Source organism: Mus musculus, chromosome X, assembly GCF_000001635.26.
Source record: "Mus musculus strain C57BL/6J chromosome X, GRCm38.p6 C57BL/6J".
Lineage (NCBI taxonomy): Eukaryota > Metazoa > Chordata > Mammalia > Rodentia > Muridae > Mus > Mus musculus.
This window is the reverse complement of record NC_000086.7, coordinates 38,201,716-38,226,422: the sequence shown is the minus strand read 5'-3', so window position 1 is coordinate 38,226,422 and position 24,707 is coordinate 38,201,716. Positions and strand designations below refer to the sequence as shown.

The 24,707-nt window shown below is 42.4% G+C and overlaps 1 protein-coding gene and 1 non-coding gene across 6 annotated transcripts in view; one reads left to right on the top strand and one right to left on the bottom strand.

Moving 5' to 3' along the window:
• The window catches only part of Tmem255a (transmembrane protein 255A), a 55,924-nt gene that overhangs the window by 26,074 nt on the left and 5,143 nt on the right, over nucleotides 1–24,707 (top strand). For 3 of the 5 annotated variants that reach the window (NM_001289727.1, NM_001289728.1, NM_172930.4), the window contains 4 exons: nucleotides 1,298–1,369; nucleotides 1,754–1,842; nucleotides 11,083–11,245; nucleotides 18,270–18,413. In NM_001289727.1, the coding sequence (NP_001276656.1) occupies nucleotides 1,298–1,369; nucleotides 1,754–1,842; nucleotides 11,083–11,245; nucleotides 18,270–18,413 (468 nt within the window). The remainder of the gene's footprint in view (nucleotides 1–1,297; nucleotides 1,370–1,753; nucleotides 1,843–11,082; nucleotides 11,246–18,269; nucleotides 18,414–24,707) is intronic. The other 2 variants (XM_006541495.4, XM_006541494.4) reach the window with 1 other exon arrangement.
• On the bottom strand, nucleotides 15,903–15,982 carry Mir3110 (microRNA 3110). Its single transcript, NR_037297.1, has one exon. It is a non-coding gene; the product is annotated as a microRNA 3110 (primary transcript).

Below are 24,707 nucleotides of genomic sequence, written 5' to 3'. Positions count from 1 at the left end.
CCCCATTTCTGCCAAAACTGATTCAGTTGCCTGGACTTGGGGTTCAGCTGGAAGAAGATATGAATCCCACCAAGACACTGTGCTAAGAAGGCAGAGCCTGAATGCCATCCATGGAATGCTCTGGAGTTCAGATCAGGATAACTGAGCAATCTGGTCTATCTCAAGGTTCTAAGGAGGCCCAGCTTTTTAGTCTAAGAGGCCAGCCTAGTGACCCTGAGTAGGCTCAGGAGAGTATTTCTTTCTTGCCCCACACATGCCCTGTGTTCCCTGTTGCTTCAGCTAGAGGCAATAGCGGTGGCAACCTTGGGGTGGGGGCAGAGGGGGCATGCACTTTCATTTCAGCAAATCACAAACCCCTCCCAACCAGTGGATTCCAGCATATGAAATTCTACCTATGTTTCTGGGAACACTGACAAGTTGGTACTCTGCTAACATCAAAATGAAAGGCGTTCACTGTGCGGATCAGACCAAGAGTGCATTCGCAACACAGATCTCAGCCTTGACACAGAGGGGAGGAGACAAAGTCGGGTGGGTAGGGAAGTAGGAAATGGGCATAGGATGAGTTAGGAAAGAGGACAAATAGGAAATTCTTTGTACAAACTTCTCAAAGAATGAAGAAAGATTACAAAAATAACACTAAAAGATAGCACACCTGTGACTGGAAAGGAAAAAAGAAAGGTGGAGGCAAAATGGCTACTATATCCCACAACCTCCCGGGGAGCCACTTTACATAAAATTTAACAGGAGTGAGTGGTGTCCTTGGAGTTAGACAAAGCCGTAGTCTTGCTCCCAAGGCATGGATGTTAAATGCTTTTATTATGATAGTACCATCCAGTTCCCACCATTTTTGGCCAGCAATCACAAAGTTACCATTTTTCTAATTGTTCCTGGGTTAGAAGGAGGAATAAAATGTGTGTGTGTGTGTGTGCTATCAGCATATCAAAAGGCAACAAACACTTGGATGAAAGACCCAATATGAAGAAGAGTGCCTATTTACTATGAATATTTCTGCAACAAAGCCAAACAAATGTGAAAGTACTTTGCTGTACCCTTATTGCGAAGGGAACTTGAAAAAATTCTTGCAAGCGAGAGAAGGTAAATGCAGACCATGCCTTACATTTTTAGTTTTGAAAAATGTTTCTGCAAACTCAGACCATGGAACCCTATTACAGCAATTCTCTTGATTTCACTGTGATAGCTTTCTTGTGTTAAGTTGCCAACTGCACAAATATTAATAACAGTTTCCACAAGTTTGCTTATAATCCTGTCTCTCTTAACTCGATTTTTCCTGTATAAGGTCATAACTTCCTCATCCAAAATTACTCCTTCTACGAGGGCTTTGAGGAACCTTACCCAGGCAGTTAAAGAGGTACTATTGTACTTCAGTGTGCATGTAATGGCCTCTCTATATGCCTTTGTACCAGATCCTCTTTCTTCTTGTGTCCTGATTTTCTCATCCCTCATATCCTCATTCCCTAATACCCATTTAATATATTGTTCCATCTGTCCTTCCTCTCCTCTACGTTGTATGAGTGGGGTATGAAGGACTGTGGGTGGGGCTAACCAGAATCTCACACACACAGGTGCTTGCTTTATGCACAAGCACAGGTACCTTTCTGCTTAGCTCCATCTTTCGTTTGCATGGGTATGTGCGTATCATTTATGTCTCCATTGGTCACTAACTCGTATTTCAATTCCAGAGGACCAATCCTTTCCAGTGCTAGCTTCTCCCACTGTCGTTTTGTGTCCTCAGGTGAACTGCCCTCAACTTAGCCGTGGACTTTGCACACCTCGCATCCGGGGCAACACCTGCTTCTGCTGTGACCTCTACAACTGTGGCAAGTGAGTCTGGTGCTATGGGCACAGAAGCCATTGTTTGACCCTATTGGGTGCTAAGAGAGCCAAGACTGGTGAGGGGGTTATGGTAGGGATTAGAGATGCAGTGGCTATTGGTCTGTCATAGATTCTACCTCACAGGCACTACCTGCTTTCTCTGTGCAAGGCACCACACTGGCTACTTTCACAAGTGGTATCTCATTTAATTTTCCTTATAGTTCATTCTTTTTTTTTTTTCCTTTCAAGACAGGGTTTCTCTGTATAGCCCTGGCTGTCCTGGAACTTACTCTGTAGACCAGGCTGGCCTCAAACTAAGAAATCGCCTGCCTCTGCCTCCCAAGGGCTGGGATTAAAGGCATGCACCACCAACGCCCGGCCTTATAATTCATTCTTATTTATAAAGTCTGGAGAGTCGTCATGACGTGAAAGAAAAGTGAAGCTCAGAGGGAAGACACAATTGGCTAAAGGTCATATAGGACTTGAATATACAAGTAGTAATTGAATCCAGCACTTTTTGTACATTCAACAAATATTCTCGGACACCTTCTCCATGCCTGGCCGTGTTCTATACACTAAGGATTCAGCAGTGATGAAAGCAAAGGTCTTTGTCCCATGGGGCTTATATTCTAGCAGAGGAGAGAATATAAGCACATATAATACATAATGTAATGTTAGGTGTGAATAGAGTTTCAAAGGAAAGTGAAGCAGGAAGACATCAATGAGGGAGAAACTGTGTACACAAAGTAGGCATGGGATGTCTCTTTAAGAAGGTTTCATGTGTGAAGGGACCTGAAGAAACCTGGAAAGCCTATCAAGAAGATAACCAAGAAAAGAGTTTATAAGCCAAGGGGACAGCAAATTATAAAGGCTCTGAAGCAGGGTTGGTGCCAGTTATACTAAACAATCCAAACTCTTTGCCTTCCAATTAGGATTGCAGCAGTTATTCTTTCAAAGCATTAGGTGCTAAGAATACGGATGTCAGACTAGTAGGAAAGGCAAATAGATGAACAACTGATATGTGAACATAATAGCACAGGGAGCATCAGTGGATATAGCAAGGACTCTGATGGCATAATGAAGGACAAAGGATAAGGAAAAGTTTAGGATATGAACTAAAAGCATGTGGAGGTGGGGAAGATATGCTTGCAAGTTGTCAGGACTTAAGAAGTGGAGGGAACCATAGAAAATATCAGAGGAGGTGAACACAAAGCAAGAACCAGGGTCAGATGTCAAAGAACCTATTGTCTACAGGAAAGACTTTGGCCTTGACCATGTAGGCAATTGGGAGCTATGGAGGTATACAACATGGAAAATGAATAGGTAGACACTGTAGATGACTGGGATGCAATAAAAGTAGGAGGTTTTTTTTTTTTTTTTAAAGGCTTACTTAGAATTATAAGAGAGGTGTGACAATGTGATGCAGATTATGAGGGAATAGCCCTTCATATAACATATTGTTAGCCAATGCTTTCCTATGCATGACTGTTTTCAGACTTTGTGTAGGAGAGCTGAAGGCCAAGGGAGGGAGGGAAGAACTAGGCCAGGAGGGCTGGATGGATATAGATGGATATAGGCCTGAAGGGAAGCAGTGTACACACTCTCTTCCTGTCGGTGGTTCTTTGGGACCAGTTTTTCTGGTTTGAGGATTAAAAACTTGAGAGGCTGGAAGCAGAGTGCAGCAAGGGGGAGAGCTCACCAGGCCTTTCACTTTTTTTTTTTTTTTTTTGCTAATACCAATCTCATTTCCTTGGACTGTCTGACAGTAGAGGAAGAGAAATTCAAAGACTCAAAGGAGGTATAAGGATTATCTAGGTGGAAGGTCGATATATAATTATTCATGTCGGCCTCCTTGGCTGACTTCCTCCATTCATGTCCTCTCTCTTTCTTTCTCTCTCCCTCCCTTTTCCTGTTTATTCCCTTGCTGTCTTCCCCCTTTCCTTGCTGCTCTCTTTCCCTCTCTCCCCCTTCCTGCCTGACTCATGACCTCAAGGGGTAGGGGCTGGGAGCTGCCATGAATTGAATAGAATCTGAGATCTGGAAGTTCATGGAGAGATCTAAAAAGTGATCTATTACACACATACACACACACGCACACACACACACACACACACACACACACACACACACACACACCACACACACACACACACACACACACACACACCTTTGCTTCCACAATAGTCATGTTTCAGAAAAAGGATTAGAAAATAATAAAAAGTTACTGAAATCTCATTTATCTGAGCCACAGGTGAATATTTTCTATTTTTAGCCTCAGTGGAGGTTCAAACTCAATTTATCTTTTTTGTTAATCTAAATTTCACAATAACTGACTTTCATAAAGCAACTCTTACCAGTATTATTTTTAAGGAAGGATTTTTTCTAGTTTATGAAATACTTTTTAAATATTTTTGTTTTTTTTAACTCTTACAAGCCCTCCCCTCATTCCTCCTTCCCCTTCTCCTCAGAGAAGGGGAGGCTCCCATTGGGTACCCACCCACCCTGGTAAGTCATCTCATAACAGGACTAAGCACATTCTCTTTCACTAAGGCCAGACAATGTAGCCCAGCTAGGGGTGTTGTGTTTTATAAAAAGCAAGAAAGAGCGAGGAATATGTTTGGTAGCTGTATGGGGAAAGGGGGTGCCTCTGTGGGTCTATGCTGAGGCATCTCTTCCCTCTGAGGTACCAGCCATATGACAGGTATAGTATGTAATAGAGTTTATTTAGGGCATGGGGAGGGGAGTTGAGGGAGACAGAAAGGCAGACAGAGATGGGGGAGGGGAATGGGGAGAGAAGGGACAGAGAGGAAAGAGGGGAAAAGGGGAAAAGAATAAGAGAGAGTAAGGAGGGGGCAAACAGCTCCTTTTATACGGAGTCAGGCATATCTGGCTGTTGCCAGGTAACTGTGGGGTGGAGCCTAAAAGAAATGCTAACAAGGGAAGGAGATCCAAAGGTAGGCAACACTCAAGAGAAATCACTTGCTCCAATTTTTGGGGAACTCACATGAAGACCAAGCTACACACCTACTACAAATGTGTAAGAGGCTTAAGTCCAGCCCCTGGTTGGAGCAGAGCATCACTGAATCCTCTTTGGTTGATGGTTTAGTCTCTGTGAGCTCACATGGGCCCAAGTTAGTTGACTCTGAGTTTTCTTGAAATGTCCTTGTCCATGCCAATTTGCTCAGTGCTATCCTCGACTCTTGCATAAGACTTCCCAAGCTCCACCTATTGTTTGGCTGTGGGTCTCTGCATCTGTTTCTGTCTCCTCCTGGATGAAGCCTTTTAGGAGACTGTTATGCTAGGTTCCTGTCTGCAAGCAGAGCATCACTGATAGTGTCAGGGATTGGCTCTCTCCTATGGGATTGGTCTAGTCATTGTTTGGATATCTGTCATTCTCTGCTCCATCTTTGTCCCTGAACAACTTGTAGGCAGGACAAATTTTGGGTGCAAGGTTTAGTGGGTAGGTTGGTGTCCCCCTCCTTCCACTGGAAGTCCCCTCTAGCTTTAGGAGTTGGACACTTCAGTCTCCATATCCACAACTGCTAGGAGTCTCAGCTAAGGGTCATGCCCATGAGTCTCTCCTGTCCCAGAGCTTCTCCCCCCCTCCAATTTCTGTTCTCTCACCCAACCTTCCTCCTTTACCCACACTTGACCCCCCCCACCTCCTCCCCCTCCCCACCCTCTCTCCCACCAAATTTTCTCCCTCCATCCACTTCTGATATCTATTTTATTCCCCCTTCTGAGTGACATTCAAGCATCCTCCCTTGGGTCTTCCTTACTATTTGACTTCTTTGGCTCTGTGGATTATATCCTGGGTATTCTATACTTTTTTTTTTTTTTTTTTTGGCTAATAGCCACTTAATAGTGAATGCATGCCATACATGTCCTTTTGTGTCTGGGTTACCTCACTAAGGACGGTATTTTCTAGTTCCATCCATTTGCCTGCAAAGTTCAGGATGTCCTTGTTTTTAGTATCTGTGTAGTATTCCATTATGTAAATGAACCACATAAGAAAGGAATTTGTTAAGAAGTTGTACTAAACTGTGGACTTGCACAGGGCAGAGGACATGCTTCCATTTTGTCAGCATAGGGTTAGGCATGACTAAAGAGCTGATGAAAATAGAGGGGCATTTGTTGAAAATCAAAAACAAAATCTTTTCACCAGGAAAAGAAAATATTAGACAAGGCAACGGATATGGGCCATGCTGTTTCTAAAGATCTATAAGCTCCAGAGTAGCTTTAACCTGCCCTGTACCTAGAAGCCCAAGCATCTGTCAATCTACTTTCTCAAGTCTGGGTGGCCAAGATCCCAAGGGCAAAACCAATAGAAAAGGACTTGCTTATGTTTCCATCAGTTCAGAAAACAGCCATAAGACTAAATAGGGGACAGACTTGCAATGAAGAGAAAGCTTTTTCCTTGACCCAGGGGTTTTTGCAGCCAGAGCCAATGGGACTTAAATTGAAGACCTAAATATAGCTGGCAACCAGCATTCTGAGGCTTGGAGACTTTAATTTTGCCGAATGTGTATTTGTTTTCCTCACACGAAGCCTATTTTTAATCAATTGCCAGCTCCTCCAGTCCATTTCCTGGAAAGGAGGCCAAGAAAAAAAAAGTGGGAACAGAAACCATCAGGCAGTCATTTGTACATCGCTACAGAAACAGAGTGTCTACTGTCCCCTCGAACCCGCAGACCTTCACTGACGTCATGGGTGGTGAGGTTTAATACCAAACATAGATTATTCCATTTAGCCTTGTGCAGGAAGATGGCTTTCTCTAGGACACAGCTTCTCTGCGGCAGCCTCTTAGAGCATCTCTGCCTCCCATCTAACTCACTCATCTTTGGAGAGGTCAAGTCAATATCATTGGTTTTTAGCAAGTAACCTAAAGGAAATGGAGTGGTTTGTTTCCTCCGCTGGGAACACAGTGATAGAGGCCAGCTTACTTCCACTCCTCAGCAATTCTAGCAAACCTTTATGACATTCCTACTATGTGCCAGGGGCTATTGTGCTCTTCAGAAACTAAGTGTACCAGAAGGGGAATTTAAAAATAAGGAGAATTGGGGGTAGGGAGAAGGAGGGAGGGAGAGAGGAAAGAGAGGGAGAGACAGAGATAGAGATAGAGAGACAAGACAGAGACAGAGGGGGAGGGGGAAAAAGAGAAGACAAGAGGAGAAGTAATATTGAAGAGCAGAAAGATGCCTTCCTGTTTTCCCCAAGATCAACTGCCATTTCCTGTGTTTAGGCAGTGATTTGAACCCAGGTTTTCTGCTTCATTGGGCCAACCCAGGAAGTGGAGTGCAAGAAGAAACAAGCCTAGTCAATGCCCTGGTTACTCATTCACTGTGTATTAATCTGTGTTCTTCAATCTTTCTAATGCTGTTCTAGGCAGTAAGAGAGACACAAAGAGATGTCCTGTAAGAGATGCCCCTTGCTTTTGAGACGTTACAAGTTGGACAGAGACATCGTAGTGGCCTTGGGCTTGACTGTAGCACAGCACTCAGAGCCGAGCAACCTCTCAATATATATTAGCTTAAATGAAAAACTAACAACAACCAACTGAAAAGGAAAGTCTGTCTGAGGCTGTGAGTGTTTCGGGAAAGTCTAGCGGGTGGGCACTGCGGCCCTTGAGAAGGCCGCGTCAAAGCTTTGAGCCAAAGGCAGGATTTAGACAGGCAGGAAACTGAAGACAGTACCTTCTCGAATCAAAAAAGTAGAACAGTCTTTGAGTAAGCTCCCAGCATTTCTAGTCTGGGCCTGCTAAGAAAAGCAGCCTAGCAAGAATATAGACTCCATTTTTAACCAAAATTATGGCAGATGGAACTTTGGACACATCAGATGGCAGCTTGTGGAAGCTGTTCTGGGATTTGAACTTGGGTCATCAGGTCCGGCAGCAAGTGCCTTTCCCCACTGAACGTTTTCATCAGCTCCGGATCGTTTTGTGTCTCACCTTGCTGATTGTGAAAAGCAGTGAAAAAAATTGAGAAAAATGAATGGCTTTAAGTTTTCAGAAATATTTTAGGAAGCTGAACTGAGCACTGGCAGGGTCTGCCGGGAGGGCCTTGCAGTCTTGGGGGCACAAGGGAAATTTTTTAGGGATTTTTTTTCACAGAAAATGGACCAAATGAAATCATGACTCTTAACCAGAAGCAAACCACATTAATTTGCTAAAAAAGCATACTATAATTAATCATTAACTTTCTTTTGTTTCATGGGTCAGATTTTAAAAATGAAATAGCTGCTGAACCCACTCAAACTGAAACCAACTATACCCTCTGGAAAACTGACTACTTTTTCTTTTTTAAGGTGACTAACTTGTGTATGTGACTTGTTACATGTTAGGCAAATGCTCTACCACTGAGCACAAATCAAGTCACAAATTATTATATACTCTTAAAGGAACGTCTCACGGTTCCTTATTGGGGCATGTGTCCTTACAGCACTAGTGTCTTTAAGCATGTAATTCAAAGGTCTGAAATTATGTTTCCAGATAGTGGCTTTCTTTTTGTTATGGGCTAAAGTACTGCTTTGTACACAGTCTTTTAAATTTTAATGTGTGTGTGTGTGTGTGTGTGTGTGTGTGTGTGTAGAGAGAGAGAGCGAGAGCAAGAGCGAGAGAGTGAGAGATTCTCACCTTCTATCTTAACAAAACAGGACCTCTCTTGTTTCTGCCTCTGCTAGCTGGTCCACAGCTTCTGGACAGTTCTGGCTCCACCTTCCATCTTGGTATAGGAGAGCTGGGATTGCAGCTGCCACCACATCTGGCTTTTTAAATGTGCATTCTGAGGCTATAATTCAGGTCATTAAGCCTACAAGAGAAGCCTTTTGTACACTAAGCCCTCCGGCCCTATCATGCACATTCTTATTAAATCTCCCAGGCTCAGAGAAGTTAAGAATGTTTCTGTCAGGCAGCAAATAAATTATAGCTAGGGTTGTTATGCAGCCAGACTCCAGGGTTTGCTAGAGCATAATGCCTTTCTACACACACTATCCACTTACTCGCAGTAGACTAGGAGGTAGGTAAAGATAATTGGAAGGATGTGTCAGAAGGCAATCCCAAGTCACTAGTATATTCCTACAACCCCACACTCACCCTTAGACACATAGCTGCCCTTTTCAAAGGGATTGAACCTGTACAGTTGCATCTTTTGGGGGTAGTAAAAAATGTGTACACTCTCCTTCCCCATCATCAGTGCCAACTCATAGGAGAAACTCAAAGTATGCTTATGAATGGGATCTCCTGATAGATTCATTAAAAATACTAAAATTCAATTCAACTTCAGATGAATTGAATTACCCTTAAAATTCGACCATGAGGGCCTGCTGGAGACACAGTTTAATGGTTAACTGCAGTTACAGGCAGTTGTGAACTGCTTGATATGGTTGCCAGGGAAACCAAGGTCAGGTGGTTTTTTTTTTTTTGCCTGTAACTCCAGTTTCAGGAATCCAGTGTTCTCTGGTGCTCCTGTAAGCGCGTGCGCGCGCGTGTGTATGTGTGTGTGTGTGTGTGTGTGTGTGTGTGTGTGTGTGTGTATGAGCGCATGATACACACACACACACACACACACACACAATGTTTTAGGTTACCTGCTTTGCAATATCCCAGAGGAGAGGGATTTCTATTGAATTCATTTACCGAGTATTTATGCAGCACCAAATGTGTGTCATGCATGGTAGTTGCATGAGCTTTTTTTTTTTTTTAATGAGATATGAACTCATGTTTGTTCAGCCCAGAAAGAGCAGAGATAGACTAAAGAAATTATTGCACCTAAGTTCAGCTTACTGAACTAGTGAGTTTATTATCTTGTCATCCATCTCTTGACATGAGGAAAGGATTGATTCTAGGCCCTCTCCTTTACTGATACAAAAAGCCATAGATGCCGAAGTCCTTTGTATGAAATGGATACTGTGTGCACATAACCTACACAAGCCTTCTGTATATTATAAATTGCTTTTAAATTACTTATAATTCCTAGTTGTAAATGTCATGAGGCATTATACTGTATTATTTATGGAATAATGGCAGAAAATGGTCTATGTATATTCAGTACAGATCCACGTTTTAAATATTCAATCCATGGCAGATTGAATTGGCAGATGCAGAACCTGCAGGGATTATGTCTTTCACATAGGTATTTGTAGAGGGAGAGTATAAATCAGTCTGGATCAAGTGATGTGACTCAGACTAATTAGGCTGACTGTAGGCATCTTTAGACAAAGTGGCCAAGGTGGACCCCTCCAAGGATGTGGTATTCTGAGTTCTGTGTTACATCTCAGTTTTAGTAGCATATTAGCACACAGGGTTTTTGCGGGGTGGTGGTGGTAGTGGTGGTGGAATTATTTGGTTGGTTTTAATTGGGGAGATACTGAAATCTTTGAAGCCTGAAACAGATTTCAGCTTTACCACTTATGATTTAGCCAAGGTCCTTACCCTCCCTGTGCTTTAGTTTCATCATTTGAAATGTGAGAGTCTAACATTATCTACCTCAGTGTTTTCAACCTTCCTAATGCTGCGACCCTTTAATATACTTCCTCATGTTGTGGTGACCCCCAACCATAAAATTATGTTCATTGCTACTTCATAACTAATTTTGCTGCCGTGACGAATCATAATGTAAATACCTGTTTTCCAATGGTCTTAGGTGACCCTGTGAAAGGGTCATTCAACTCTCAAGAGGGAAGTGACCCACAGGTTTAGAACTGCTGATTGACCTTGTAGACCACTGTGAGGATTTGCAGTGTTGACAGGCATTGCTGTGATAATAGGAGTGGTTTATGATATGTTCTGTCTAGTCCAATAGACACTATCTACATATGGCTATGAAGCACTTGAAACACGAGGAGACTAAATGCTTGAACTTTAAAATGTACTTAATAAAAAAGGCCACATGTAACTAGTAGCTACCATATTGGACAGGCGAGATTTACTGAACTGACATATGTGTAATGCTATACCTAGTAGATGGTACGAGTCAATAAATGCTATCTGGGATTAGTGTTAGTGATGATTACAAGAGTCTCTCTGACAAGCAACACTTGGTTTTGTGTTTTAGATAAACACTAGCCACACTTCCATTTATTACTGTGTTATACTCTAAGCAAACTGCAATGACGCCCTTTACAACAGCTCCCCATCTGCCTAGGTAGCTTTTTCCCCTGAGCTACACAGTAGTCAAGTCCTAGTGGTGGGGGTAAGGGAAGAAGATTTTCTGCTTCTAGGAGACTGACTGTACTATGCTTCTCCCCATGCAGCAGGGTGGAAATCACCGGCGGCTACTATGAGTACATTGATGTCAGCAGCTGCCAGGACATCATCCACCTGTACCACCTACTCTGGTCTGCCACCATCCTCAACATCGTTGGCCTGTTCCTGGGTATCATTACTGCTGCGGTCCTTGGGGGATTTAAGGATATGGTAAGGAAGAAAATGACGTCCCACGTCCCACTTCACAGTGACTTCTGTTTGGTGATGGCAAACAAGGCTAGGATGTTTGGGGCAATGGAGATCCGTAATTTGAAGGGAGGAATCAGAATGTAGCCTATGCAGCTACCTTCAAATATGTCAAATTCAAGTGAGAAGTGCCATCAATCTGTATAGATTTCTTGTGAGTGTGAACTTCCTGGTACCTTGAGGAAACAGTGGGAGGGATTTTTCCAGTTGTCCTGTTCACTCCGCCTGTGTAAACAATCCGTCATACCTCCCTACAACACTTTTAGTAGAAACTTGGCTAGTTTTCTCCTTACTGATCTTTGGGAGACAATGAAGGAAAGGTATTTATGTTTAGCTGTAGGCAGGATTAATGCTAGTCTCCTACAGGAACTCCATCCAGAGTTGCTACACTAAATGCATCTAGGCTCCCCCCCCCCTTGTACCTGAAGACTCAGCCCCAGGCTAAGCTGCTTGCTAGGTCTTATCTTCAACCTCACCTACCCACATTCCGATTCCTCTCTTTGGAATCTTCTCCATATTTGTGCGCATGACTGCAGATGCACAGCTGCACTCAGAACCCTCAGTAATGCATGCTCCCTCCATAACAGTACATACCCTCTTTCGTTGCTTTCAAAACATTTCTCCTAAGTTACTTGCTTATGTTGGTAAACTTTAATCTCCAATTATGGAGCTGTTAGTTTTGAGACATGGTTATTAACCTAGCTTCATATTAGAATTACCTGGAGTATCAAAAACAAAGCAAACCGAAGTAAAATAAATCCACACGCTTGCATCCTTTCCCCAGACATGCTTCCTCAGCTGGTCCAAATGGTAACCTATCTAGCAATGGATTCCTGGGATCACTCCAGGTGATTCAGGTCTGTAGGACCACTGCTTCACATATCCTTAGAAAATGATTTTGTGCCTAGAAGGGATTTTCTTTTTTTTTTAATTTATTTATTATTCTATCTAAGTACATTGTGGCTGTCTTCAGACTCACCAGAAGAGGGCGTCAGGTGTCATTACGGATGGTTGTGAGCCACCATGTGGTTGCTGGGGATTGAGGGGACTGAACACAGGACCTTCGGAAGAGCACTCAGTGCTCTTAACAGCTGAGCCATCTCTAAGCAACTCCTAGACCCTTGGATGTTCATGTCCCCTTTCGGGTCCCCAAGGAACAGGATCCTGAATAACTTTCTAGATAGACAGTCAAAAGGTGGTGATGGTAAAATGAAGGGCCCTTCAGGTAAAGGAAACAATGGAGTTTGGGTTATAGAGTCCCTTGAAAAATTGAGCTGCTTAGGATTATTGGGTGTTCCTGCTGGTGACTCTGTCATGAAAACCTTTCTGTGTCCACCCCTAGTCTATCTATCAGTCTCTCTTCTCTCCCTTTCCCTTGTACATATTTGTCATTTCTTCTCTTGTTACTTCAGAAAACCCAAGCACTAAGGAGTCTGTATGGTAAGCATTGACAAGGTGGTCACCCTAGGAACAAGAAGGATTTCCTGTTGGGGGTGTGTGTGTAGGGGGCTGACGGGAAAGAATTAAGGAAGGTTTTAGGAGACATAGGTGTTTCCAGGTTTAGGCTTTATTGGAGGCTTTTCCCAGAAAAGTCTCATAAGCAGGTGGGGATTTCCTGAATAGGAAGAGCTTTCCAGACCCAGTGGAGGGGCGGCCTTGACAAATGAATGCCTCTTTGCAGGACTTACCGGCAAGCTGACCCTCTGATCTTACCCCGCAAAGTCACAGTGCTAAAAATTCCACAGCTTTTTCTTCCATTTCTTCCTCTTACTCCTCCTCCTCTTCTTTTTTTCCCATATTTTCTGATAGAATTTGCCCCCTTTTGTTTATTTTCAAAATTAAGATAATTAAAAAAATAAGGTAATTTAGGATTTTATCTATTTTATTTATTTATTTATTTATTTATTTATTTATTTATGTGTATGTATATGTGTCTGAGGTTTGGGGGTCTCTTCTGGAGCTGGAGTTAGAAGCAGTTAAATGTAAGCTTCCTGTTGTGGGGGCTAGGAATTGAACTAGGGTCCTCAGCAAAAACAATACATGTTCTTAACCACTGAGCAACCTCTCTAGCCCCAGTTAGTAACATTTTAAATATGCTGGCTAATATGCCACATAAGTGTTAAAACCTTGTATTATGTAGCCTCCCTGAGTTAATGATTTGGTAAGCTTCCATTATCATTTTATATTCTTTCTAATAGTATACAAGAATTCTAACTTCTCTATTAACTCATTAGCAAAAGATCTTAGTAGGAACAACATTATAATTTTGACTTGCCTTTCTATAATAGCCAATTATGTCAGGCCTATTTCATGTGCATGTGGACAATTTGTATACCTTCTTTGGAAAATTGTACATCTTAGCTTTTGACATCTATCTATCTATCTATCTATCTATCTATCTATCTATCTATCTATCTATCTATCTATCTATCTGTCATTTATGTTTTTTTGAAATAGGGTTTCTCTGTGTAGCCCTGGCTGTCCTGGAACTCTCTCTGTAGACCAGGCTGGCCTCGAACTCAGAAATCAACCTGCCTGCCTCTGCCTCCCAAGTGCTGGGATTAAAGGCATGTGCCGCCACCACCCGGCTACAACACATATGTTTAAGAAACTGATATTTGCTCATTTGGCTTTTAGTTCTCCTGTCCAAAAAATCAATAAAGCTCACATGTATAGATTTATCTTTGAATTCTTCACTTCAGTTTTTTTTTTTTTTATGTACAAAGGATAGAGGATACTATTGATAGTTCTGATAGTGGCCATGTTTTCTTTAAAAAGGGCTTTGTGCATGTATTTTTGTTCAGTCTTTGTTAGCTGGCTTAACTCCTCACCTCAGGTAGATTATTAAGTACTCAAACCATTTAATATATGAGAAAACAGATCAAGCAGGCTCAAGAGATTTGCCCAGAACTAAGTAGCAGAACTTGAAGTATAGCCCAGATCAACTCTTGTGCCTTCCACCCATCCCTCCTACCTCACACTGACATTTGCCGAGTCTGTTCTGCTTCTTCAAGTTTTGTAACAAACACTACCTGCTATTTGCTCAGGAGCTTCCTTAACCGTAAGGGTGGAGAGCCAAGGAAATACTGACTATTATTAAACCATAAGCCCGGGAGCTCTGTCAAACACTCACAGGAGAAAAGGAAAAAACAAAGAAAGCAAAGATCATGGCAAAAGATAGTCACTTCATGGAATAAGAGAATTCTAGTGGGGGTAGAGATGAGGCCACCAAAGAGATGATGTCATCAAAATGAGAACATGATGTAGAAAGTTCTAGAATATAAATGTGTGAGCCAAAACAAAACCCTTGGCTTAGGTCCAAATGGAGTTGGTGCCTGGCAGGTTTGTTCCTTCATTTCAGTGCTCTGTAGTCTGTAGGGAGGCTCAAGGCTGATGGAAAGATAGGAGCACGGTGCTGGCAGCACTTCCATACAATGGACTAGGAGCCACTTTTTTTTTAAGAGTTGTTGCAGAGTTCTGATGTGAAAAAGGATGTCTTCACACCTTAACCAGAAGTGCTCAAGAGTGGTCCTGAGGAAATGGCCAATGAAGTGTTGCTTGATCAAAGACATAAAGATTAAGATGAATCTTGAAAAAGCCATCATATATCCATGCATTTGGTACCTAAGTGGCGTCTCTGGTGGTTTAGGATAAGTCAGAGAATAAAAGAGGCATTTTTTTTTTGCAAAGTCCATGACCATTGTCTCAGTAGACCCAGTTTGGTCCAGGCAAGAGTGCTTTCACCATTTCCTGTGCCTCCTAGGAACCTTTTGTGTGACTAGAGCTCAGAAAGTTTGTGATCAATAATGGGGAGGGGAATTTTACAATTGGAGCTCCAGAATCTCAAGTTGCATCATGCCAGCCCATCTCTTTGACCCTAAGTGCTCCCCTGCCCTGGCCATTTTCTCTATCCCCTCTAGCTTGCACTCTCCAACAGCTTTCCAACACTCACTCACTTGGTCTTCCTTTGATGTTTCTTCTGTACTTCTTTCCCTGTAACAGTTAACTTTCTTTCAGAAAAGATCCTGGTCCCGTGACCTACTAAAGACACAGGAATTTTTTTTTTTTTACACATACAGTTTACATTGTTGGGTTGCTTTTCTGTGGTTAGACTTGATTTATTTAGACAAATAGTTTTGTTTTATAACAGCCGGTAGGATCTGTTTCAGATGGATAGGAGACCAAAGAATCATACTTTCTGGTACTTACTTCCCCAGGGAAGAACTGTCTTCTTGGAATTTTGGTGGAGAGATAATGGGACTTCTCACTCAGAGCTCTTCCTCTGTAAAGTAAGGCAAGATCTCAGGCCTTTCCCATACCCGAGGTGTCTGTGAGATGCATTGTAATGGCTGTAGATCTCACACCCTTAGGGAACCCACTCCAAGCAACAGAGCAACAGAACTGTGCGGAATCTAATGGAGTTTCCAGGTCAATACACTGATGCACGCTCACCTGTGCTGCTGCCAAAACCTACCCACATTTTCACTGCTGCAGAAGTAGCTCCCGCTCTGGGTTAACGTGGTGTCGATACATACAGGAAGGAAGACATCCATCTTTCAGACAGTTCTTGGCTCTCCACACAAATGGAAGACAGTGCTCTAGGACATGGAAGATGGCAAAGTGTGGGGTTGAGTGTCTGCCTCCGATGGAGTGCCCAGAGTGACAACAGAGCCTTCAGGGGAGGCAGAACACAGCCCCACAGTCCATAATGGGGTCCTCAGGCTGTGCTTTCCCAGGTGTTAAACAGGGGAGTCTGGGATGATTGCTGTGGTTACCAGTCTGTGTATCCCTGTAGCACAGGAATGGGTTCTGGGTCGAGCTTACTCTTAGGGCAGCCACATGCTTGGCAGGAAGAGTAAGGCGGCGCCTAGATGACAGCAGAACCCAGTTTGGTTTTGAGTGAGTGCCAAGAATACAGAGAGAAGCCGGGCGGTGGTGGCGCAGGCCTTTAATCCCAACACTTGGGAGGCAGAGGCAGGCGGATTTCTGAGTTCAAGGCCAGCCTGGTCTACAGAATGAGTTCCAGGACAGCCAGGGCTATACAGAGAAAACCTGTCTTAAAAACAAACAAACAAAAAAGAATACAGAGAGAAGGACTGGAAGAGAGAAGGCCTTCTCCCCGAGATTTAGGCTCTGCTCTTTACATTGAAACACCCCTCCCCCTACTTGATGAAGAGATGATCCTTGCTTGTTTAAACTGCTTTATTTGATGGTTAATTGAATGCATATATCTTACTCAGGGTGAACTAAGGATTAAATACCTGTTTTGGGAAGGAATGCCCAGGAAGGGAAGCTCATTGGCTGAACACTCTGGGCCTATCTAGATACCTCATTAGCATGGAGAACTCCAGGTTTTTATGCTATGTGACTGACTGCCATGGTCCTTTCAGTGGGGTGTCGTGGTTGTGTGTTCCAGATCATGTAGAGTTTGGCAGGGAGCTGGCCCCACCCCTACTGTTCTCAATTTTGAGTTTCATGGGGTTTGGGTTCACTCAACCCTACCAGTTCTTCTGTCTGGTGGCATGGTCCACTTGCCCCATAAAAAAGGAAAACATTTACCCTGTGCTTACATCTATGTGGTACAAAGCATGGTTTGACTTGGGATCTAATGAGCAGGCCTCTAACCTGAACAACAGTGGCATTGACTCTGAAAGGGCTACACCTGCCATCAGGTTATAATGGGGACAGAAAATCATTCACACACTGTTTTATTTGCAAAAAGAATGAAAGTGTTTCCAAAATGATTGCAATATTTCTGTAGATTTGGATTTCTCAAGATAGAAAGTCGTCGGGTGGGAGAGTAGATAAATGGCTCAGAGTTTAACGGCACTTGCTCTTGCAGAAGGTGCAAGCTTAGTTCTTAGCACCTACATGATAGCTCACAACTATCTGTAATTTCAGACAGTTCTTGGCTCTTCACACAAGTGGAAGAGAGAGTTCTAGGACATGGAAGATGGCAAAGTGTGGGGTTGAGTGTCATCATCTGACCTCCATAGGCATGTCCTCACATGTTCATATGCAGACACATGCACACATACACACCCAAAAAAATATCAATTTTTTTAAGGTAGAGGGGGTTGGAGAGATTTCTCAGTAGTTAAGAGCACTTGTTACTCTTGCAGAGGACCAAGGATGGGTCCCCAGTCCCCACATGGTGAGACACAATCATGAGTAATTCTAGTTCCGGACCATCTGACATGCCCAGGGCATGCTCATGGATGTGGTGCACGTGCATACATGCAGGCAAAACACTCATATACATACCATAAATTACCTACATCTAAAACAAATTTAAAGCTTGAGGAAAATGACATATAATGTATTAATTGCAAAAATATTGGCTCATATATTAAAAAAATAAGTTTCCATCTTCTTCCTAATATTACTTCCCTCTGCAGAGGTAACTACAAATAACAGTTTGCAGTGAATCTTTCCAGAGTGATGTCTTTGTATTTCCACACCTGAGATTTTTTAGAACATGAACTAGAGCACACTATATTAATTTATCAGAGGCCTTTCTTTTTGTAGCATTGGGAACTGAACCCAAGGCCTTGCACATGCCAGGCAAATGTTCTATGCTGAACTGTATCTCTAGCTCCATGGTAGTTAAAAGATAACAATAGGGGCTGGGGAGATGGCTCAGTGTTTAAAGGGACTAGCTTCTCTTCCAGAGGACCTGTAATTTCCAACATCCACATGGCAGCTCACAATCATCTATAATTCCAGTTCCAGGGAATCTGAAATCTTCTTCCAGCCACGGCAGGGACCAGGCACACATGTGGATGCACAGACAAAAGGCAAAAGGCTCATACATATAAAAAATAACAGTATACTCTGGAAAGCTTTGCCACTAAATATGGGTCTGAATATTTGTTTATGGATAGCTGGGTGATGTGCTGGCTGTTACATATCTGTGCTATGGTTTATTTAACCATTCACGTAATGATGATGGTGTATAAGATATTGTTTATAACTTGTTTTTCTGCAGAACCCTACTCTTCCGGCACTGAACTGCTCTGTTGAAAATGCCCATCCAACTGTTTCTTACTATGCGCGTCCCCAAGTGGCATCGTACAATACCTACTACCATAGCCCTCCTCATCTGCCACCGTATTCTGCTTATGACTTTCAGGTATGTTTGAAGAGAGAGGGGGAGGGGTGACCCTCTTTATTCCCTGAGGTGTAGCTTAGCCCTTTTTATTGTCTTGACTTATTTATAGAATCTTCCCTTTGCTTTTTGAATTGATAGGAATTAACCCAGGCTCTCTACCCCTGATAGCCTTTATCAGAGTGTTGGAACCAGTGACTAGATTAAGGATCAGATGGGATGGAAGACACAGGAAAGTGGGCAGAGCATGAGAGAATAGAAATGGGAGGAAACAGAGGAGGAGTAAGGTATCCCAAATTATATTTAAATACACTAAGGGAAGATAATTTGACTGGGAGATGGCAGCTTGAATAAGTTACTATGGACTCCTGTTCAACACTGGGTTTTGCTATAGGGAGAGGCATAGCCCTGTAGCTTGACATAAGGAAGCTCTAAGCCACAAAGAGGGCTGAATCAAACCTCCAAAGAGGAAGTCCCTCTGGTTTTTTTTTTTTCAAGCATCCTAATAGAACAACATAGAGAAAACACTTTTACAACTCTCCTGTTTTCTGTTTTGTTTCATTTGTTTGTTGGTTTGCCTTATCATATAGGTCAGTACTAGCGTTAGCAGATTTGCACTTTCAACCTTTATCTTTTGATCTGCGCCTAAGTCAGAGAAATGGAAGCATGAAAGGGATTCATTGTGTTCAGAGCGCAGACTGAGGAGGCCCTTTGGAAAAACACATCAAATGGATCTTTAGATATAAAGGGTGATTGTACTCGCAGCTTTCCTTCACTGTGGCAAAACCCACAAGGTCAAAATAAACTTCGAAACAGGAGAGAGCTACACACTCTCACAGTTTTGGAGGCTTCAGTCTTGTGACCAACTGGTTACACTGTACTTGTATACATGGCATCACCTCTCGAGAGTGCTGGGGACCAAATCAGCCCTATCTGAACAAAGACCAGGTCTGTGTTTTAGGGAAACCTCTGAAAACCATTCACCAAATAAGAATCAAGTTGCACTAAACTCTGGTCAACCCCAAACTCAAAGACCATGGGACAATTCTTTTTTTTTTTTAAATCGAATTTCAAATTTTTAAAAAATTTATTTATTTATTTATTGTGTATAAGTAAATTGTAGCTGTCTTCAAACACACCAGAAGAGGACATCAGATCTCATTACAGATGGTTGTGAGCCACCATGTGGTTGCTGGGATTTGAACTCAGGACCTCTGGAAGAACAGTCAGTGTTCTTAACCTCTGAGCCATCTCTCCAGCCCGGGACAATTCTTTTAAAGGAACGAAACTTAAAATGATTTTTGCTTCAATTGATTAGAGCCCATAAACGATGAAAGGGGACATAAACTTTCTGGGGATATTTGTAGCTAGTGTTTGAGAAGTAGACATCTTTGGGGAACTTGATTTCAGCTTTAGTTTGCCAAAATAGCTGAAACTTTAAAGCTGTTAGTTGCATGTGGTTTGGAGAGGTCTATAGCTTCACAGCAGGGTAAGATAAACATAGACTTGTTCACTCCCATCAAACACAGCATTACTATCAGGAGAGAGAGCATTAAGGCTTAGAAAACTTGCCGGACAGTTTTTATCCCAGACCTTGGGAGGCAGAGGCAGGCAGATCTCTGAGTTCAAGGCCAGCCTGGTCTACAGAGTGAGTTTCAGGACAGCCTGCACTACACAGAGAAACCCTGTCTTGGAAAAAAAAGGCTTAGAAAAATTATGTTGGAACTTGCACTAAAGCCTTGTAGCTACAGAAAGACAGCTCTAGTATTTTTTTTTTTAACCCAGTTAGGTGGGTTAAAAAAATACTAGGTAACTATGTTCAGGAAGAACACAATGTCAGTACTAACAGAGACAACAAGTTTACAGAGACAACATGTTTATCTTTTAAGAGAATTCAACTATGTTGATACTTATCCAGGGATAGCACCATTCTCTTGGGGCCTACATAGTAAAATAAACACTCCTCAGATAGAGAGGTTGTAAGCCGAAAACAAGAGAATTCTTCTTTTATTCTTTTTCTTTCCTTTCCTTTTTTTCTTTTTAAACTAAGTATGTGTGTGTTGCCTGTAAGGGTACATGTCTGTGCCACAGCACGTGTGTGTGGAGGTTAGAGGACAACTTGTTCTCTCCTTCCACCACGAGGATCCCAGGGATTGAACTATACAGAAAGGTGAGTCTTGAATTTGTAGCAGTACTTCTGAGTCATCCTAACTGCTGGCAATATAGGTGTGAACCTCCATCATGAGCTATTTTCATTTTCATATCAAAGTAAATTGTATTGATTTTAGGAAGTTAGGCTTTGTGGTGCACCTTCTAATGAGGGATAATAATATCTAGTGTGACAGACAGTTAACACAAACTTTCAGGAGGAAACCTCCCTCTAAGTTATTCAGACATGTATTTGTCCATTATTTTCTGCTAAAATCCTACCCCAGAATCAAAATAAGATTGGCAAATAATTCAGTGATGATTGGATTGTTGTTTCAGCTCAAACAATGCCTGGTCATATACTGGGGCTGGGGATGTGACTATAGAAGTTGAGTAAGACAGTCCTTGTATTAAATGATTTGTCTAGAGACTTAAGGGATGCGTCAGAGGACAGCAGTCATGACAAAAAAGTAGATAAGTGATGGGAGAAAAGGACACTTAACCCAAGTAACCCAGAGAAGGGGCTATAATTTAGTCACCCCGTGGAGAAGCAGTTTCCACAAGTGCTAATCTGCATACCCATTGCATACCTGTGTGCATGCACACTCACAAATAAAATGTGTATGCATACATGTGTGTAAATATGGACATATATGTATATATTTAAAAATTAAAGAGCATCTATGTTTTTACTTTCAAAATAAACCCCACTCCATTCTGGGCTTGTAATAAGAATATCAATGATTATAGAAGCCTCTTTTTTTCTCTCTTTTCATTTGTTTGTTTGAGGCATGGTCTCACGTTATAGTCAGGCTGGCCTTGAACTCATGACCCTCCTGCCTTAGCCTCCCAAGTGCTGAGATTATAAGCCTGTCTGTCTACTTTTCAATAACTACCATTATTTTCTGAGCACTTATACATCAATAAAACACTCTTGCCACTGCAATTTGTCAAGTTGTGATGACAAAATAATGGCGAGGTTAAGTGACTTTAAGTTCAGATAAGTCAGAAGAGGAGGAGAAACACTTTTACTCATAACTGCTGGTTCCAGACAGGAGTTTGGAGAATTCTTTGGAGAAGCTATGAATCTGAGTGCCTATAGATTCTTTTCCCTGGTTAAATTAAAGATATCTATACTTCTTACTGTTGTTGGTTTTTTGTTTGTTTGTTTGTTTGTTTTGTTTTGTTTCTCATGGGTTTTCTAAATGTGACTTCAGTAAAGTCTCGTTTACTCTTTTTCATTAGATTATCAAGTTGGTCTCCCCTGAAAAGAGGTTCCCTTGCTCCATCCATTTCCCAATTTAGCGGCCATTCAGATGCTTGCTTCCTATACATTTCTGGTTCTTTCCTTAGGCTCATGTTGTCTTTTGTATTTCCTATTTGGAGCTTTTGAGTTTTATGGCATAGGTCTTGGAGGGAATATTTTTATTTTTATTTTTCTAGAACTTAGTATATAAGTTGAGGAGTCTTTTATTCCCAAATGTACAATCACTTATATTTTCAAAGAAGGAAATCACTTATAATTTCAAAGAAGGAAATACCAGTCTTCCAATAAAACACCCAACAGGCTGGGTTATTGTGTTATGTTTGCATATGATCCTAGATAAATAGAAAAGCTGTCAAAAAATGCACACCAGCTCTGCAAGTCAAACTGCTAGGAGAGTGAGTCTGAAAAGAAGGAGGAGGAGGAGGAGGAGGAAGGAAGGAAGGAGGAAGGAAGGAGGAAGGAAGGAGGAGGAAGGAAGGAGGAAGGAAGGAGGAGGAAGGAAGAGGAAGGAAGGAGGAAGGAAGGAGGAAGGAAGGAGGAGGAAGGAGGAGGAAGGAAGAGGAAGGAAGGAGGAAGGAAGGAGGAAAGAAGGAGGAAGGAAGGAGGAGGGAGGAGGAGGAAGGAGGAGGAAGGAGGAGGAAGGAAGGAGGAGGAAGGAAGAAGAAGGAAGAAGAAGAAAAGAAGCAGCAGCAGCAGCCAGAGCTTCGCTTCCTCCTGCTCTTCTCGGGTTGAAAATGACCTTCATTATAGTTAGACTTTGAAAGACTTTCTTCTGAAAGACTTCTTTCTTCATTTTGTTCATTTCTAAATAGGGTTATCTCTGTGACTCTGATCTGTGACTCTGATTTGATCATTTCTATTCCCTTTTTACTCTGAAGTTAACAGAAGAAGGAGGGCAAAGATTCATGGTTTTAATTAGTGAATTGTGTGTGAGTGTGTGCATGTATGTGTGTGTGTATGTGTGTAAATTGAGCTTGGTGGCAAATGCTTCTACAGAATGAGTCATCTCACCACCCCCCCTCACAGGGTTTTGTTTTAGTCCTTTAAAATCATGCCTTCATGTTTATCATCTTGCTTGTTCCTCAACCTAGAACTGACCTTATTACCCGCATGTAATTAAAATGGTATAAAGGCAGAGTGGGAAAAAAAAACTAAACCCACCCTAGCCTCAGAACTGGCTGGAGTCATGCAAAACAAAACAAAACAAAACCAAATAAAAACAAACAACAAAAGCAAAACAAACCATGCCTTCGTTGTGTAATGATCCAGTTAAGAAGGCTGGGAAACCTTTCTTGTGGTCAGAAATGGGCAAGGATTTGTTTTGGGTCAGTTGGCCGTGAGGAAGTTGTGAGACCCAAGTGTGAGACAAGAGGCTATTTCAGCTTTACATTCTGATGTGTCCTTACACTTAATGAACTTCCCATACTTCAAAATAGGGAGGCTATATGCTGAGATGGCTTCGGCCTCCTTATACATCTTCCCAGCACTACCCTTGCCTTTTGAAGTCGTTTCCCCTGGACCCCTTCCATTTCAGCTAAGCCCAAATTCTATAGGGCATTAGCAGTTCCGACTGTTTCCTACAGAAATTGAACTCAGCGTAGTTTTATCTAAAACCTCGAAGGGTCACAGTCATATGCCTCAGTCTGGATGTTAGGTTAGTTCCTCTCCTTTCCTCACCAACTTGTCCTTTTTCTTGTCCATTTGGTGAATTGCCAAGTTTAAGTTCAAAAGTCTCAGTCTATGAAAGATGCAAATGGCGCTGCTTATATTCTTTATTCAGCACCTGAAAGTACATGATGTTTCACTGAAGCCATTAAAAATGACTCATATAAATTGAGCTCACTTAAAAGGAGGAGTTGACGGTACAGGGTGCTTTGAAGCTCAGAAAGCCATTTCTGCCTTTTCTTGATTTTCTCCTCCCCCTTCAACGTTTCCCTTTATTATCCTTTTATTTTCTATTCTGCGATTTTCTTCTTCCTTTTATCTGCTCTTCTTTCCATATCCTTAGCCTTTTATTTCAAGGGCAGAATGTAGGGGAAATGTTTTCAAAAACCAACAAATCCTGGAGTGTTCCCTGCTTTGAGATACAATTTCTTGAACTAGTCATTGTCACTAGGCAGTGCCAGGGAACCTTTTGGAGTAAAACTGTTCATGGACCTCCTAAAGAGAGGTGTGTTTATCTTCCCAGAGATGGGCACAGACATTGAAGGATGTGGACAGGCACGGGGGCAGGTGAGGGGCTATGGAGAGATACCTGTGTTCATGAATGGTGGCTTCCCACTTAGCACCATTGGAGCACATTCAGTACCCTCTTATGTATATTAGAGGGTAGTCTGTAGGTCACCCAGGCATTAGAGGCATCTCAGAAAGCCAGAGCTGGCTAGGCCAGTAGTGGGCTGGCTACTTAGATGTTCCTTGTGCTTTGTGGTGTTCAGAGATTCAAAGCATCAGTAAAATTCAACTCATCCAAGAACCAAAACACACCAAGCCAGTTCTTTAGCTACAGCAAAGCCAAGTATTTCCCAAGGTGCTTGCCTGTTGCTAGGAAACTACACACTGGTAACTGTAGGCCTTTTTCTTCTCCAACCCCCAAGGGTATGTGGACTGCAGCCAGTTAGCTCCCTAGCTCTGCCAGGAACCTTTAAATTTCTCCTCCAGATTTCCACTTTTGATCTCAGAGGGAAGAGGATCACCTCTAGTCTGCTGCCCACCCCTCTGATAGTTGTCAGCAGGAAACTGAGGCGTGAGGACTCAGACGAGCCAGAAGCTGTTGGACTAGCTTCTTTATTATCAGTACACAACTGCCACCCACGGCAGCTGCCACCCACTGGAACCTTTGAATGGCTCTCAGAAAGCAACCGACTTCAGCTGTATTGCAGGGACATGTCCTTCCCTTCTGTGGC